Here is a 19543-nt window from a genome sequence, read left to right as displayed (position 1 = left end):
CACGGGGGGAGGGATGGATCAACTTTTGGTATGATTAGGGTTGCTTTATTTCGTGAAAATCCAGGACACTGCTGGCCGGAAGCTTGTTGGAGAGAATGGGGGGGAGGGGATGTTGGACCCGACAAAGTTGTGTGTTTGTAGTCACGAAGTATTGATACTTTTCTGTTCATCTTGTGTCACTACGTTTTTAAGAACCAAATTTCTTTAATATGATTCGAGGGGGAAAAATAACTGATTTGACAGTCTCAATGCAGTTTTTTTTATCGCAGAAATTCCGAAACTATCAGGAAATTGCAGATATTAGTCTGCAGTCCCATCCGGTGTGTGGAATTACGAAATTTCCTTCCCATCCGTATCCCGTCCTATACGTCTCTAATTTAAGAGAATGAAATAAGTCCGAAGGAATTTTTTATGAACAAGCGGATAGAACAAGGAAACTGGTAATTTTGTGAACCAAAAAAAGAAGGGGGTTGGAACCGTTGAACCCCCTTAAATACGTCCATGGTTATACACATTATTTCCTTGAAATAATTATACATAAACTAAGTATAGATATGTACTGTGCAACTAATGTAATCTTCTCAGTGTATTTCCTCTTATCTGCACGAAAATATTTGATCATAAATTGCGCAACAGAAATGGAACATAAACTGAAATTGCTTTATAGAAAAGAAAGTTAAATAGGCTTTATAAAGTGAAGAATGTGAAAATTCCTACTTTGCACTACATAGGTTACGGTAAATATCGATAAATATAAGTTTAAAAAATATTTTTGAGTGTCTTGTCAGCAACCAATTTTATAAGCAATATTTTTCGCATGGCCTGAGAACACACGCAGCTGAACCCTTTCATTTATCTTGCACGTGAGCAGCACGGATATTTCATAGAAGAATGATCATTACAAAGCATAGCTTTCCTTTCTCCTATCGCTCCTTCTTCCATTATTTAAATCGGTACAGATTTGTAAAACTGTTGCACGTGTTCGCTCACCGTGGACTACCCATCCGGAACTGGACGCTCGAAGCAGACGACAAACGAGCTCTCCCTAAGGAGTGACGTAGTAACATGGCTGCGGCGTGTTTTCAGCGCAACGCTAGCCTCGCAACTTTGGAAGTCTCGTTTCTGCCTTAAACTGGACGCAGAGAAACGCGAGAACTTGCAGAGGTCATTTTTCCAGGGTGTAGTATTTAAATATGCTGTAAAAAAAATTGAGTGGAAATGTCCATTGGGTGGCATTCTAGCATAATTTCACAGTTCGAACAGCACTTTTCGTAGCTGAGGGGTTGGCAACGCTGCTGAGAATCTGGCAATCAATTCTCTTTGCTGGCAACATTGTTTTCTAGTTTAGTTTTTGACTTTTGAATTTGAGTTGTTTTGGTGAGAAATGTTTCCTTATTTCTCTTGAGAAATATATAATTAATTACAAGAATACTATTTATAGTTATATCAACTTAGCACGAGAAGAATTTATTTTGTGCTGCTAATCTTTAAGCTGTTGGATTCAAGCGGAGAAAAACAAGTTTGTAAGAGCGGTAAGTTTCATTGCTTTTGCACTATGGTTTCACACACACCACGCGCGCGCACATAGATATTACATATGTTTGTACAAATAAACAACATGATATAGTAACATTCAGTCATTCACATCCGACACAAGCCCAGCTTGTATTAGAGGTCCATTACTTTAATTAGTTTTCAAATCTAAGTATTTATGACGATACAGCTTTTATATTAAAATGTGTACATTTTGCCGTCCCCTTCTTCCTTCAGGAAAATATGAAAAATGTCCTGTTGTTTTAAAAATCTGGTCACCTTACATAAGGTACGTATGAACACACATCTTGATGGGCCTAGATTACACTGCCTTACAAGGTTTTCAGTAACAGTATGGTATAGTGAAAACACATTTCACTCGTTTATTTCCTAATTATTTAAATTTGTACGTACCTGTTATGCATAGTGGAACATTTTTGAACGTGGGATTTTGCTTTTTGCACTGAAAAAAGCGTTATTTTTACACATTACAAGTATTTATTGTTTGTTGCTAATTCGCTTTCGTTAAGTTAGGCAAACATAGAAAATTAAATTGTAAAAAAAAAATATCACGTACTACTTTACTATACCGGAGACACCTATCCATGATATATTCCGCAATTTTTTACATTGCTAACGTACTATTCTGCATTGCGGAACATTTCTTTAGGTGAAATAATGAATTTCTAACGAAAATAATGTATATTTTTACATTAACGAGTACTTACTGTTGTTCCTTATTTCCCACAAACCATTGACGTTAGCCCAAAAATTCACGATAGCCCCACAAACCATCACGGGGACGAGGTATGCCTACTAGGTTAGGTTAGGCCTGTTAGGTTAGGTTCCATTAGCACTCCTTTCGTTCAATTTAGCATTTACAGACAATACGAGAGCATATTGTGCTCTCGTGCAGAAAGCAAATGGCGGCAGCAGCAATAGCACGTCAGAAATAGATTTATGTAGAAATCCACATACATTCGCATTAAAATGGATCAAAATTACATTCCCGAACATCAACAAGGCTACAGAAAATGATTTCCGTAAGTACTTTCTCCTGTAAATCTGAAGAAATCCGTCTCCGGTATAGTAAAGTGTTATCAAAAATCACAATGCAACCTTCACTTATTAACTGAAAAATGCCGCACAAACTATTCACAGAAGATTTTTAAGCGAAAATTGATCCACAAACTATTCACGGAAGGTTAGGTTAGGCAAACATAGAAAATTAAATTGGAAAAAAAAAAATTCACAATGTAACCTTCACATGTCATCTTGTAAAACTACTGCATGGTTGCTACACTAACAGGAGGTGGAACGACTTGAGATGACCGGAAACCTCTCCGATTTTCTTCATATTTGGCATACTCACTAATTGAGGCCTCCTAATCACGAATCTGAAGTTAAAATTTGTCGGAAACATGTAGAAATTGCAAAATAAGCAAAAATAAGGATTTTTTTTTCGGAATGGAAACTGTCGATTTTCGCGATTTTTTTTGTTTCACAAGCAAATATATAATTATATATTCCTGATACTACCACAACACCAAATTTTAACTATGTTTGCCTAACCTAACCACACACCACTGGTTCGTGGGGCTAGCGTCAATGGTTCGCAATTTGTAGACGTTTCCAACAAATTGTAACTTCACATTCGTGATTAGGATGAGGGTGACAAAAGATGAGAAGCTACGAGAGACATGGGCAAACAAAGACAACTATGATTATGGATGGGGGCGACAAAAGATTAGAGGGTGATGAAAGATGGAAGGCAGCGAGGGACAGGGGAAAAAAAGACATAAGAATGACGAAGGATGGGGATGACGAAAAATAGGAGTGGTACGAAGACAACAAGGTTCAATGCTTGGATTGACCTGCCCTGAGCACTGACCTCATTCCCATCGAACATTATTGGGATGGTTGAACCTACTGGTGAGGTCTCAGGAGATGTGGCCAATATTGCTTCCCCACCTGCTTGACATTTTGCAAGAGCATTGGCGGAACATTCCAAGGGACATCTTCCACAACCTAGTCGAGAGCATACCGAGTGGCCACAATTAAAGTTGCCCTACTCAGAGCCCGTTTGAAGGAACAAATTGCACTGCAATTTGGTATAGAGGCAATTGAGACCATGGTAATGCGAACAATGATGAAAAAAACTGAAATCTAGTGCATAGTAAACAACATCCAGGGAAACACTTCATGCAACCATTGGTCTTATGCTTGTAAAGAGTCATTCATGTTGACAGGGTTCATATAGACCACTGTACCAACATAAACTCAAATTACTGGTTGTTGTTACTTCAGCACCACATTTCAACCTCGTGGTCAAAATTTCAACTATTTTGCTTTTTCCTCAGTATTTGCTACCCTGTGGTCTCCATTGCCTCTATATCAAGCCTCAGCCCAATCCATTGCTCAAATGAGGGCCAGAGGGCACTGACAAACGTTTCATGTAGGCCACCAATTACAGTCTGTACAAAAGCGTAACCTTACTTATCCCCATCAACAAAACTTTGAGTGCATGTACAGTGGAACCCTGATAAAATATTCCTGGATTTACACTTTCCCATTTTATAAATTTACCCGTGCAGTGGCCGAGTACATTAAGTGTCAACTTTTGATCCTGCCACGGGGATGGATGTTCTTTGTGAGCATCCTTCCGTTAATTTCATCATAACACCACTCACCCTCATTGTCATGATTATCGAAAAGTAACAGAAAGGTGATGGTGATAACCAGGGTCAGGATTTTGATGACCTAAAAATATCTCAAAAACGATCAGAGTATGACAGTTGGCACGGCACTTGTGTAATGTTAGAACTGAAATTATAAAGTGTATGTGAATTTTAAGTATAAAAATCTTACCTTAATCAGAATTATTGCAGTAGATAAAAATCTTGTTCTCATTGTTACCAACATCAAAGCAATAAATATCAGTTCGTGGCTAAAAATGAGTGAGTGAAATGTAATGCGAGAACATTACATTTTTTTGTAATTATGCAAAAATAAAAAAAAGACCAGAAAAGGACGTAAAACGTGAAAATTGACCAAAAAATGCTCAATAAAATTCAGGTTTTATAACCAGAGGTTTGTATTCAGGATTTTAATACTTAAGAGCAATGTATAGCTACTCCATAAGGAAAACAAGATGACGTCATCAAAATCCAGGTGCAAAAAATATACATGCAAATACACATTCATGGTCTCAGTTATAATTAGGAGGCCTCAATTAGTGACTATGTCAAATATGAAGAAAATTGGAGAGCGGTCCGGTCATCTCAAGTCATACCCAAGAGGTTACAAATCAAACGCACGGAACATTTGATTCACGTAGTCGACGGTAATGATGGCAAGATCTATCGTGCATCGGAGATACATTTATGTCGAAAAACACATAATTTACCGGCCGAATAAGTTGAACGAAGGAAGAAAACACTTCCACGAGCTTCCAAAAGTCTACAGAAACTCAGTTCCGTAAGTAGTTTCTCCTGTAAATTTGAAGAAATGTGTTTTCACTATATCATACTGTTACCAGGTTTTCTTTCCTGGAACGTCATTACTGTTCCTGAAACTACTTTTGCCGCTGAACTCGAAAATAAATAGTTTTCCTGTATCCGGCTGCAATTTAGATAAAAACAGAATGCTTGCACATGACCACCTTAGCTGGCATGGAGAATGTCTAACCTGTAGTAAATTTCATGCCATGTGAAGACCACACCAGACATTAACCTTTGGATTGTCACATTTGTGTTCTAGGAATGTATTCGAAATTGTGGCGATTCACTTTCCCTGAAATGTGAAAGAAGGCCTCATCTGAAAACATTACGCATGCTCGTTTGGAATCGCCATTTTAGAAACTATTTATTGTTTTAGCGCCACTGTGGTTGTAGCGCAAACTATTACCATGTAAACTTTTTGAGTTTCTGCTTCTGCTCCTATTGGAATCACAATAGTATGACCTGAAATGAAGAAGAAATAAACTCTCAGAATGTTGGAGGTCCCATCGTGCACACCCTGTATTTGAAGACGATTTTTATGAAGTACTTTGTTTACTAATTTTAGATATTTTTAAATGTGTTAAAACAATCCATAAAGTCAGTAAAATTCAAATTGGTTGCTTAATTGGAAACACCAGCATCCTATAGACTCGTAATAAACGATTGTGAATCGGTTGCTTTTTATATATGTGGGTCATTCCAAGTCAACTGACCAAATTTTGGAAATCGGCCACACCTCACCATCTCAGATTTTGATGAAATTTGGTACAGGAGTTGGTCTGAGGCCTAAATGAAATCATGCAAAATTTTAGCTCAGTATCTCCTATACTTTGCCCAAAATGCCCTCACCTTGAGACACCTCACCGGAGACACGGTACTGGCAACGTTACCAGAAGGCATGTTTAGCTGCCTCCTGTGCAGCCATAAATGGTCTCAAAGGTCCAAAAATGACATCTCCTATACAAGGTTTTGTGTAGATTTCAAAAATGAAGTCAATTTGACTCCAAGCTCTGTAGTTTTCTTGCAAATGTTGGCTAAAAATAGGAGAAAATTCACGGTGACATCTGGCTCAACAAATTTCACTGTCTTACAGCCTGGAAAATAACGAGTCTACAGTTGCTGTATTTTGCCGTTTGATTTAGAGTTACATAGAGAGTACTAGATTAAAAGCACAAGTTTCTCAATTTATTAATGTCTAACTTATTAAGGTGGAAAGATTGACCGGAAACTGAAAAAACACAAAAACCACCATGTTTGAAGCTCTGGATGAACATGATGGCAGTTAAATATTGTCCTTTAATGAGTTTCACTGAAAAGAACAAAGCAAAATACCTTAATGAGCAAAAATTCATCATGGTGACCCCCCCCCCCACCCATTTTCTCAAAATAGAACACCTTGAAGTACGACAATATTTGTTCATTTCGGAGAACTATGTTCATTTTTTGAAAGCCCTCCTATGTTATCTAATCCAGTAGAGCAACTGTTAGCTAAACTTTTATGGACAAACAATAGTCTGAATTTAAAAAATGAAGCCACTTTGAGTGTTATGCATGTTTTCTGAGATATGAGAAGCCTAAAATGTGGAATTTGTAACCAGTCGTCCATGTATATATTACACACAAAATAACAAGTAATCCTGCGTTGGTCCATGGTGCCTTTTGCACTACCAACTCCATACTATTTTATTTGTATGAAAATGGTATCCTCATCGCCTAGAGGACATGCCCGATAGCCAGGCAGGTCCAGCCACGGGTCCTGCTGTTGAGCATTAGCATTTATCATGCTGGATTACAAGCCAAATGGATATTTGGTTGAGGTTCCCAAGCCTGTAGATCAGTATGTAGCCAGTTATCCATTAGAAGAGGGCTTGTTTTCAAGGTTTCAAAGTTTGCAGATGGGTTTCTAGCCGGTTCCGAAGCCGAGGTGGGTTTCTTTTATGGATCCCAAGCCAATGCTGTGCACATTTTTACTACTTCATTGTGATAAATTTTGCTTGAATTGCTGATACATTTTTCTCAGGGAAAGTGTAGTTTCTTCTTAATGAAGAGACAGTTGGTGCAGGAACAATGCAGATTATGTGGATCTCTGGCACCCAACACATGTCCCTTTGTTGTGGCCAATGGAAATTCTGGACTGGTCCATGAGGGTGCATAAAATTTATTTGTGCATCTTGCTGTTCGAGAGACACCTCACACACATTTCCGATCCACCACTTCCTGTCATAGATACAGGCAATATATTGGCCTGGCTGCATGAGGCAGCCTATATATGCACGGATAATAGGAATAAACTCAATAGGGATGATGGGAATTTGGAAGACGGCTGGATAAACTTTTTTAAAAAATGGGATAAAGCCGCCGGGAGTAGAGACGAGATGGGCATGGGCTTCCATGTTACCCCTGAGGTTAGGAAAGCTGCCGAGGTGGAAGTTGAATTAACCTTGGATTGGTGACTCACGAGCCCCAGTTGAGGAAAGACCAGGGGGGGGGGGGGGGAGTTTTCCTTCTCCAGGTATGAGCTGACACCATGCATTCGCCTACCCCGAGCACCGATCGGCAGTTCGCTTTCATCAGCTTTGAACGTTCTTTTGTTTTTATAGAGTATTGCGCGGTTTTAGTATGTGTATTTTACATTCTTTTTTTTTTAGAAAGTGTCTTTCCTATACCATTTTAACCTAAATCCTCAACCATCACTTTCTCGACAAGGCACCATGTCAGGTGTCTGAAAACATCGTTTCAACCTGAAGAAGGAGGTAGTATAACCTTCGAAACGTAGTTTGATAAATCTCATGCTCACACACGTAAGTTACTGATTTTTAATCTTTTAACCCTTAGTTTAAAAATCTTGACACCTCACATTGACATTTTTTTTGCGTTAGAACATTTGCAATAAACGACACTGAGTCATTGGCTACTCTGCTAACACTGATTCTGCTCTCATCAATAGGATGAAAGTAGTGATTCCCACGTGTTCCTGCAACTGTATGTGCTTTGCCAAATCTCTCTTCCTGCTGGGGCACAGTTGCTTCAACTTCATGACTGCTCACAAAAAATGTCTTAATTCCTTTGAGTTGCTTGGAGGATTCAGAGAGATCTTGAGCAGTGAGTATGTGCCCACGTACAGGGTGCTGTAGACTCTTTCTTTGCGCCAATCGCTTCAACGTACCACCAATACCATCAGATGGTGACTTTTCATGTGATGTAGCAGAGAAACTCCAGTCAGCCTTTATCCCATGGTCTTTGAAATGACTGCAAAGGTTTGCAAAATTTTTGAAATTCTTGTACTGTCCTCCTGAACCATCACTGAAGTAGTGGATGTGTCTGATTTCAGGCATAGTAGCTTTAAGAAACTGGAGAACTTTAGCAATGAACACATAAACAGCTACAGCATTATGTGAAAGGTGGTCGCTGGTAATGCACAGGCTCTGACACTGTATGCCTTCATTCTCATTGCTGTAAACTGCAAATGGATGCACCGTAGCTTGTCTGTTTTCACAATGAAACCCTTGCACAGCATCTTGAATTACAAATGAGTAATTTTCAGAAAAGTCCATGTGTATGATCAATTCTCTTGGCTGCAGTTGTTCCTTTAACCCCTTTAGATGTCATGTTTGATATTTAGCAATATAATGATATGCAGACAAGTTGTAAATTTTTGCACTCAAATCAGCAACAAACTCCTCAATTGTCAGCTGATTTGTCATCATCTGTGCTTTCAGCTTGAAGCAGCTGCCAAAGGTAATCAACAACTGCATTTTGCCCTGGACATGCTTCACAACGATGTAGCCTACATTCCTTTGACTCCATATTGCAAACAGTTCTGCTGATGAGTGTTTTGTATTCTTCTGTTTTCAGTGATATTCCAGGAAGCATTGGTTTCACATTCTGATGCATCATGCACACACAGACACTGTATGTCCCTGCTGCTCCAACAGTAATGCACCATTCAGGTCTAAGCTGACAGAACTTTGTAATGCCAATTTTTACATCAGGATATTTATTCCGAAATTGCACATGCAGCTCATTCAAATTGCAGCTGTTTCTGTTTTTCCATTTTTACACCATTTATGCGCACAGTTACTTTATCCTTCATGCCTGGACACATCCTGCTGTACTCTTCATCCTGATAGAAACTCTGAACAAGCTCTTTGGTTCTTGAAGGCAAAGGTCTGCCTTTTTTCTTAGCAGGCATGGCATGAACTCCATCTTTCTGGTGTAACTCCTTGGCTGTCCTTACCAATCTTTCTGAAACTCCAAACTCAGTCATTGTCTTACGAAGGCTCCAACTCTCTGGCCGGAGAGTAAGGATTTGTACTTTCTCAGCCGGACTGGAAGATGTGTTAAGTTTAATTTTGAGCTCTGCCAATAGTATATCGTAATCTTTATACTTTTGGCAAACTTGTTTTTGACTAAAACTAGGTTCTGCGTCTGTAGGCTCTAACCCACAAGCAGCTGCAAAACGTGCTTTGTTATAGCTTTATGAAACTGTGCAAGTTTTCTTTTAGCATATTCTGATGAGTCTCTTCGGCTGAATTTTTAAATCTTTACTGGTAAAATACCTACTGCAGTAGCACGTATATCAACAGCTTCAATGGTTTTTGGTCTTCTTGTTTCAGCATCAGTGTCTGAGTTTGATCTGCTCATTGCTGATTACTCTGCTGCTGCAGGTCATCAAATGGTTTGTTAACTTCCATTCTGCATGTTGGACAGATTTTTTGCTTATACACACAAATGCTCTGCCTGTCACTGTTCTGAGTTTATCTATCTACTGTTCTCTGAGTCAATTTACGACATCTAGCTGAAATCTGTTTTTATGAGGTAGCCCTAATGGATGGCAGCAATATCTCTCTTTATCTGACATTTTCAACAAAGGACAGGATCACAAATATTTATTCTTCACTAACACTTAACACACTAAGAATCTACACATTTTTTAAATTCACATTTTCTTTTTACCACTCTCCTAGTTGCTATCTTATTATTAGCTTGTTCATAAATCTCTTAGTTTGTTCAATGTTGCCAGGTTGGCATATAAAGGTTAGTCTCTTTGTCCATTTTATACTGATTGTCTGTGACACCATCTTAAATATTAAAAATGAACAAATACAATATTTTAACTGAATGATACATATTTCTAGTGCAATGTGATACAATATTTCCAATAAATGTCAAATAATTACAATGCAATGACAAGTGCATAACACTCAAAGTGGCTTCATTTTTTAAATTCAGACTATTGTTTGTCCATAAAAGTTTAGCTAACAGTTGCTCTACTGGATTAGATAACGTAGGAGGGCTTTCAAAAAATGAACATAGTTCTCCGAAATGAACAAATATTGTCGTACTTCAAGGTGTTCTATTTTGAGAAAATGGGTGGGGGGGGTCACCATGATGAATTTTTGCTCATTAAGGTATTTTGCTTTGTTCTTTTCAGTGAAACTCATTAAAGGACAATATTTAACTGCCATCATGTTCATCCAGAGCTTCAAACATGGTGGTTTTTGTGTTTTTTCAGTTTCCGGTCAATCTTTCCACCTTAATAAGTTAGACATTAATAAATTGAGAAACTTGTGCTTTTAATCTAGTACTCTCTATGTAACTCTAAATCAAACGGCAAAATACAGCAACTGTAGATTCGTTATTTTCCAGGCTGTAAGACAGTGAAATTTGTTGAGCCAGATGTCACCGTGAATTTTTTCCTATTTTTAGCCAACATTTGCAAAAAACTACAGAGCTTGGAGTCAAATTGACTTCATTTTTGAAATCTACACAAAACGTTGTATAAGAGATGTCATTTTTGGACCTTTGAGACCATTTATGGCTGCACAGGAGGCAGCTAAACATGCCTTCTGGTAACGTTGCCAGTACCGTGTCTCAAGGTGAGGACATTTTGGGCAAAGTATAGGAGATACTGAGCTAAAATTTTGCATGATTTCATTTAGGCCTCAGACCAACTCCTGTACCAAATGTCATCAAAATCTGAGATGGTGGGGCGGGGCCGATTTCCAAAATTTGGTCAGTTGACTTGGAATGACCCACATATATTGTGAATAAAAAGCAACCGATTCACAATGCCTGCTTCAAGATGGCAGAGCTGGTCCTAGAGAGGGAAGACTCAGGCACTCACCAGACCCCCTGCATCAGATGAACATAATAATTGTTTGTATATCGTTTATTACGAGTTTATAGGATGCTGGTGTTTCCAATTAAGCAACCAATTTGAATTTTTCTGACTTTATGGATTGTTTTAACACATTTAAAAATATCTAAAATTACTAAACAAAGTACTTCATAAAAATCGTCTTCAAATACAGGGTGTGCACGATGGGACCTCCAACATTCTGAGAGTTTATTTCTTCTTCATTTCAGGTCATACTATTGTGATTCCAATAGGAGCAGAAGCATAAACTCAAAACGTTTACATGGTAATAGTTCACGCTACAACCACAGTGGCGCTAAAACAATAAATAGTTTCTAAAATGGCGATTCCAAACGAGCATGCGTAATGTTTTCAGATGAGGCCTTCTTTCACATTTCAGGGAAAGTGAATCGCCACAATTTCGAATACATTCCTAGAACACAAATGTGACAATCCAAAGGTTAATGTCTGGTGTGGTCTTCACATGGCATGAAATTTACTACAGGTTAGACATTCTCCATGCCAGCTAAGGTGGTCATGTGCAAGCATTCTGTTTTTATCTAAATTGCAGCCGGATACAGGAAAACTATTTATTTTCGAGTTCAGCGGCAAAAGTAGTTTCAGGAACAGTAATGACGTTCCAGGAAAGAAAACCTGGTAACAGTATGATATAGTGAAAACACATTTCTTCAAATTTACAGGAGAAACTACTTACGGAACTGAGTTTCTGTAGACTTTTGGAAGCTCGTGGAAGTGTTTTCTTCCTTCGTTCAACTTATTCGGTCGGTAAATTATGTGTTTTTCGACATAAATGTATCTCCGATGCACGATAGATCTTGCCATCATTACCGTCGACTACGTGAATCAAATGTTCCGTGCGTTTGATTTGTAACCTCTTGGGTATGACTTGAGATGACCGGACCGCTCTCCAATTTTCTTCATATTTGACATAGTCACTAATTGAGGCCTCCTAATTATAACTGAGACCATGAATGTGTATTTGCATGTATATTTTTTGCACCTGGATTTTGATGACGTCATCTTGTTTTCCTTATGGAGTAGCTATACATTGCTCTTAAGTATTAAAATCCTGAATACAAACCTCTGGTTATAAAACCTGAATTTTATTGAGCATTTTTTGGTCAATTTTCACGTTTTACGTCCTTTTCTGGTCTTTTTTTTATTTTTGCATAATTACAAAAAAATGTAATGTTCTCGCATTACATTTCACTCACTCATTTTTAGCCACGAACTGATATTTATTGCTTTGATGTTGGTAACAATGAGAACAAGATTTTTATCTACTGCAATAATTCTGATTAAGGTAAGATTTTTATACTTAAAATTCACATACACTTTATAATTTCAGTTCTAACATTACACAAGTGCCGTGCCAACTGTCATACTCTGATCGTTTTTGAGATATTTTTAGGTCATCAAAATCCTGACCCTGGTTATCACCATCACCTTTCTGTTACTTTTCGATAATCATGACAATGAGGGTGAGTGGTGTTATGATGAAATTAACGGAAGGATGCTCACAAAGAACATCCATCCCCGTGGCAGGATCAAAAGTTGACACTTAATGTACTCGGCCACTGCACGGGTAAATTTATAAAATGGGAAAGTGTAAATCCAGGAATATTTTATCAGGGTTCCACTGTACATGCACTCAAAGTTTTGTTGATGGGGATAAGTAAGGTTACGCTTTTGTACAGACTGTAATTGGTGGCCTACATGAAACGTTTGTCAGTGCCCTCTGGCCCTCATTTGAGCAATGGATTGGGCTGAGGCTTGATATAGAGGCAATGGAGACCACAGGGTAGCAAATACTGAGGAAAAAGCAAAATAGTTGAAATTTTGACCACGAGGTTGAAATGTGGTGCTGAAGTAACAACAACCAGTAATTTGAGTTTATGTTGGTACAGTGGTCTATATGAACCCTGTCAACATGAATGACTCTTTACAAGCATAAGACCAATGGTTGCATGAAGTGTTTCCCTGGATGTTGTTTACTATGCACTAGATTTCAGTTTTTTTCATCATTGTTCGCATTACCATGGTCTCAATTGCCTCTATACCAAATTGCAGTGCAATTTGTTCCTTCAAACGGGCTCTGAGTAGGGCAACTTTAATTGTGGCCACTCGGTATGCTCTCGACTAGGTTGTGGAAGATGTCCCTTGGAATGTTCCGCCAATGCTCTTGCAAAATGTCAAGCAGGTGGGGAAGCAATATTGGCCACATCTCCTGAGACCTCACCAGTAGGTTCAACCATCCCAATAATGTTCGATGGGAATGAGGTCAGTGCTCAGGGCAGGTCAATCCAAGCATTGAACCTTGTTGTCTTCGTACCACTCCTATTTTTTGTCATCCCCATCCTTCGTCATTCTTATGTCTTTTGTTCCCCAGTCCCTCGTTGCCTTCCATCTTTTGTCGCCCCCATCCATAATCATAGTTGTCTTTGTTTGCCCCTGTATCTCGTAGCTTCTCATCTTTTGTCACCCTCATCCTTCGTCACTCTTTTCTATGTTCGCTTCAGATTCTTGTCACCTCCTGTCTTTTGTCACCCCTATTTTAGTCATACATTACCCTTATGATTAAGCTTCCTGCTCTTAACTGTAGTTCTTCATACAGTGCTACAATAATTGCTTTGAACACAGCTGTTAGCCAGCTGCGAAAACCAACGAGACCTGGCTGCTGCCAGGACGACAGAGGCTGCTGTGTGCAAAAGAGTCGTGAGCTCATAATTCGTGAAGAAACGATGAGGGAGGAGAAGGGTCACTAGGGCAAGCAAGTCATAAAGGTGCTCCATGACTCTTCGTGTGGTCTTGAGAGTCATGCATGAATAACGGGAGAAGAGTCATGGCTCTGTGCTGTGAGTCTTCGAGCTGCCAGAAGAGTTGTGAACGAACGATGCTCCTGCAAATGGAAGCATATTCTGCAGTGCAGATTTGGGGTGTATTTTGTTGACTCCCTTTCTCACATTTGTTGCAACCAGTGATTGAATGCAAAAAAAGGAAGAATATGTAGATACACATCGTTTCTAACAAAAGGTGGACATAAATGTATAGGATTTCACACATACATACATACATACACATACAATACAATTTATTAATTTTGACAGACAGAGGTTGATTTGTTCCCTTGTGTTCGTATATTTAAAAGCAATCATATTCTTCAGCCCTATCCCCCACCCCTGTTCCTCTCTTTAGGCATGTGCATCTAGGAAAAGGAGTTTGACAACACTTTAGAACGACTCTTCTGAATGAGTGAGTGTTCATTACTCACACAAATGAACAACCAGAACCCATCACTAGAAGAAACTTCATCCTCCTGTGCCTCAAGAGAAAGCCCATCTGAAATATTAATTTTTAAATGGGGGATTTTGAATTTTGAGTATTTCATTATTTACAATGTTGGAATTTAATGCCTGTTACATGCCCTTTTATTTTTAGTCCTCATTATTTTACCAGATTGTTAGTATCTCTCTGCCTGCCTGTTTGGTCAGTTTTTAGTGCTTAGAAATCTGGGCTGTACTAATTTATTTATTTATTTATTTATTTATTTTACCTAGTTTCAGATACAGTACTGAATGACCATTTTACACTGAAACAGTAACAGCAGGAAAACAACAATAACAACAACAACAAAATAGAGTACAAGATGGCACTGAAAACAAATCAAAATTATACATATATCGTTAACAATTTTCTAAAACTTTGTTCTGGCAAGAATATGTCCACATTTGGAGGCAGGTTATTATATGAGTGAAGAAGCCTGTAGAAAAGAGACCGCTGTAGAAGGGAGAGCCTTGTGGTGGGATTGTAGAAGAGCTTAACGTTGCGGGTTGGCCGTGTGGGAACACGTAGATGAAATTTGTTGAGCAGAAATTCGGATTTAATTTTACCATTCATGATTTTGTGCAAGAATTTCATGTCTGCTAATTCGCGACGAGTGCGTGGTGGTTGGATATTGAAGACAGACATAATGTCTGTTTTGTGAAGGTGCCTCAGAGAAGGTATTCTGTGGCGAGCAATGGCGAGGAAAAAGTTGAGAATAGAATCAATCTTGGATTTGTTTTTGAAGCCATGGTCCAGATAGGAGAGCAGTATTCAAGAATGGGGGAGATAAGGGATTTGTAAAATATGCTGATTGATGATTGGTTTTGGATTTCTGTGAACCTGTACAGAAGACCGAGAAGACGCATTGCTCTTTTAGTAGTGTTCGTAATGTGCTCATTAGTCTTGTAGTAAGGATAGAAATTTCCCATGGATGTTCAATCTGGATTGTAATTTATGAAGAAGGAGATTATGATTTATTTTATCGAAGGCTTTTGAAATGTCCAAATATATAACGTCAAGCTGGGAATTATTTGAGATAGACTGAGTAGCATGTGAAAGTAATACCAATAGATTGGTCAAGCAAGAGCTGCCTGGAAGGAAACCATGCTGAGCAGTATTTATAAGGGGAGATGTAAACTTTAGCAACCTGTCTTTAATTATTTTCTCACAGACAATGGAGAGAGGTGACAAAAGAGAGATTGGTCTGTACGAATTAGTGGAATTTTTGTCTCCAGATTTGTAGATAGGTACAATATTGGCACGTTTGAACAAGCCGGGAAACATACCTGTAGAAAAACAGTTATTAAGTAAGAGGCACAGAGGGTGAGCCAAGGAGTCAACAGTTTTACGAAGAAAAATTGTCGGAATTCCATCTGGGGCTAAGGACCGGCGCAACGGCAAAGAGGAGAGGAGAGATTTTACTTCTTCAGGGGAGGTTTTAATCGAATAGAGAGTGTGTGAACTGACAGACTTGACTGTAGGAAGAGGTTCAGAAATTGTCTCTGAGGAGAAATTTTCATGAAAAAACACATTAAAAAGTTGCGCTCTCTCATCTCCTACAGCGGTGGTAGAATTATGCACAATTTCCATCGGCACGCGTGGGTTCTGCTTTCTTGAATTAACTAACGAAAAGAACTTCTTTGGATCAGTCATACACTCTGATGTTAAGTTATTTACATAATCAATATACTTAGTTTTGAATAGGTTTTTTGAGTGCCTCCGAATATCACAGAATGTTTTATAAGTGTGTTCATTGGGACACTGTTTCCACAAGCTCCAAGCCTGTTTCTTGTTTTTCAAAATACGAATTAGTTCACTATCAAACCAAACCGGGTATTTCGCAGAGCGTGCTTTCTTGGTGGGAACAAAGTCATTTATTGCAGCATGCAGAACTTCCACAAACACTGCAACGGCGTCGTTGATCTCTTCCTGTTCCAGCAGAAATCAGGGGTAGGCATCTAGTGCTCTGCGAATTTCATTCCAGGGGACTTTTCGCCACAGGCGGCACGGTCCATTCTGGGGTTGGGGGTTCTTGACCTTTTCAGCGGACGGGAGGTGCACAGCGACATCGAGAGAGGCATGGTCTGAGGGTAGCAAGTTCCTTTGTGGAGTTATCTCCATTTCGCACAGTGTTGCCAGCACATAGTCCAAATTACTTTCACCTCGTGTTTTGTGCATAGTATGTTGCTTCAAACCAATGCCGTGTATGAAAGTGTCGATAAACCATTTGTCATTTGAGCAATTTGCATTTCCGGTGGTTGGAGTTTCCCAGTCAATTGAAAGATTGAAGTCGCCACACAACATGACATTTCCACACTTCATGGCTGCCAACACCGAATCCCTGCAAGCTTCAAGGATATGCAGGGGAGAGTTTTTGTGCGGGCGGTAGTAGGCACCAAGAAGACGTTTTTTACCTTTCAGAATATTAACTTCCACCCAAATTATTTCACAGGCTCGACTCAGATCAACACGTAGTTTACAGTTCCATTTCATGTTTAAACAAATCATGACACCACCCCCACGTTGATTTAGGCGGTCCTTTCTAAAAATATTAAATTGCTTGGCGAACGGAAGTTCAGCGTCACTCACAGTATCATTCAGCCAGGTCTCGGTAAAAACTAAACAGTCATATTGTATTAATTCACTGAGGTTTATAGCACAGTCGGAGAGCTTGTTTTTCATGTTTTGTATATTCTGATAATATACAGAAAAGGCGGTTTCATTTTGATTTGAGGGACCGGGGTTCAGGTGGATATCACCGCACATGAGCACGAGGCACAGCAGGTGAAAGTGCCGGGCGACGGTTTGCTTACCTCGTGGTTGCTTCCCTTGGGTCGGTGACCGCGACATGGCTGCAGAGAGTCCAGGTACACATCCAGCTGCAGGAAATAAAAAGCTCCTATTTCCCAGGTTCCATCCATCAAACTTAGAGTCAATACTCAACACTGACACACTAGGAAGATGTTCTCCACAAATATAATGTTGAAACACACAAATATAACATAAAACCAGAAGAACAATGACACAGTTTGCGGAGAGGAAAAACATGCTCCGTGTACGATGGCACATGTTAATTATATACTGCAAGAAACACATTTATCTACTTTCAAGTAATTTTTATCCACACATTGTCATCTATGAAATGTTTCATACATATCACATGTGTATCTTCAGAGGTTAGAAGCATTAATGTGCAAGATAACAGCACTTAAGATTGGAACAGAAGTCCTCAAATGATACAAACTTCATGTTTATTAATTGGCTGACAAATTTATAAAATTATTTTGGTGCAGTACATTACTTGAAGTTAAATGGATTAAGAAATTGTAATTCTACAGAAATTATAAATCTGTATTTACAACAATATAGTAGTAATGTTTAATTTTTCATTGCAGATGTCAGAATCTCCAGAGATGGAAGGCGAGGTAAAATTTACCTCGGATAAGGTTACTCTGTTGTCTACGGCAGGATTTGGTGATGTATATGATATTTTCATAAAAGATAAGATACAAAGTCAAGGAGGAACAATCAGATATACTATTAATGTTAGAAGAGAGTTTTTTCCTGGTGACTATGTGTTAAACATAGTGGAAGTGGAGCCTGCTCATTATGTTGCAATCGTGTGTCATGTTGATGTTGATCCAATGAAGATACATAACCTACTCAAAAGGTCAAACTCTGGGTTGAAATTTGATGCTTCAAATTATTTGAACAGGTACGACTGGATGCATTTCCGAAACTGGGGGATTTGTGAAGATCCTTCTGATGAGGATTGTGATAAATTTCCATTCTTCAATGTCTTGTTAAAGGAAATGTGTGGAGAAACAAGGTTACTTTGTAAACCACAAGAAGATACATCATCGGATGAAGATAATGATACAGATTGCTCACTGGATGAGGCAGAAGAGAGTATATACGATGACTTGACAAAGGAAGGACGTGTGTTTGTTGACCTTATACAGAAGTTGCAGAACTTTGTGATGTTTGTTGATGGAACCGAAATTGAAAATATAAAGGAGGGAAAGTTTACCACTAAATCAAATAATGAATGGGTTTCTGCTATGTATAAAGAGGATGGAGAGCAGAAGAGACCTATTGGATTTGTTATCAAGAGCAGTTCTGATTTTATTAAGTATCATTGGCACTATGGATGTGTTTTAGTTGATCAGGGCAGTAAAAAATGTTTTGCTTTTGTTTTTTCAGACTATTATAGGAATAAGTGTTTGGATATGGAAGATTATGAGAAAATAGAAGTTGATATTTATGCTGCAGATTATACATACCCCATGGAAGACTTTAAGAAATGACATTGTGTTCTCAACGAGCTTTACTGTAATATTTAGTTTGTCCATAATGCTATTATTAATGTAATAGCTGATGTTGTACTGATACTATAGTTCGTATCTTGTTCATTATATTTGAGTAGTTTGTTCTTGTTCTTGTAATACTTTGAAATTCCATGTGTATATTTTGTAAGATCATCATTGCACAAAAATAAATCACAAGAATTATTTTTCATTTTAAAATTTTCTGAAGGTATTGATAGAAATTATATTTCTTGTAATTTTATTCTTCTGTATTTTTGTTCGAGACTGTAAGCTGCATGACACAATATTCTTCTGAGGGTAAATCCTGCCAAGCCAAGTGGATCTTCCATTGGATGATGTCAGCACATCATGTTCCATTGCCAGTGCTTTCTGCCTTTTGAGAGTGATTCCCACTACTTCTTTTCAAGTACGTCTCTGATTGTTCTCATGATGTTGAGTGAACACTGAAATTTTGGGGACTGCCACTGACACTAATACCAAAACCATTGCAGGTAGTCTAACCGTTCTGCCGATACCAATTCTTGAAAATTTTAACAATGTACATTTCTATTACAACATGAAATACACAGTGCGACAATTTGAAATAGAGACTGTTGCTGTAAAAAATAAACAAGTCTTCATAGAAAGTTACTTACCTTGGATCATTCAAAGTAGGACCCCTCCTGCATCCACACATCGTAGCGCAATGCCTACCAGTG

At 38.5% G+C, this 19543-nt stretch overlaps 1 protein-coding gene across 1 annotated transcript; it reads left to right on the top strand.

Annotated features, from left to right (window-relative positions):
- Nucleotides 1-1368: 1368 nt before the first annotated feature.
- LOC145979568 (uncharacterized) lies at nt 1369-18870 on the top strand. Its single transcript, XM_083112541.1, has 2 exons — nt 1369-1532; nt 17913-18870. Exon 2 carries the CDS (start codon nt 17913-17915, stop codon nt 18822-18824), a length of 912 nt encoding a protein of 303 aa, XP_082968667.1. The 5' UTR covers nt 1369-1532; the 3' UTR covers nt 18825-18870.
- Nucleotides 18871-19543: the final 673 nt, after the last annotated feature.

Source organism: Lepisma saccharinum, chromosome 26, assembly GCF_977018435.1.
Source record: "Lepisma saccharinum chromosome 26, izLepSacc3.1, whole genome shotgun sequence".
Lineage (NCBI taxonomy): Eukaryota > Metazoa > Arthropoda > Insecta > Zygentoma > Lepismatidae > Lepisma > Lepisma saccharinum.
Note: the sequence above shows the minus strand (reverse complement) of the source record. Positions and strands in the feature narration are given on the sequence as shown.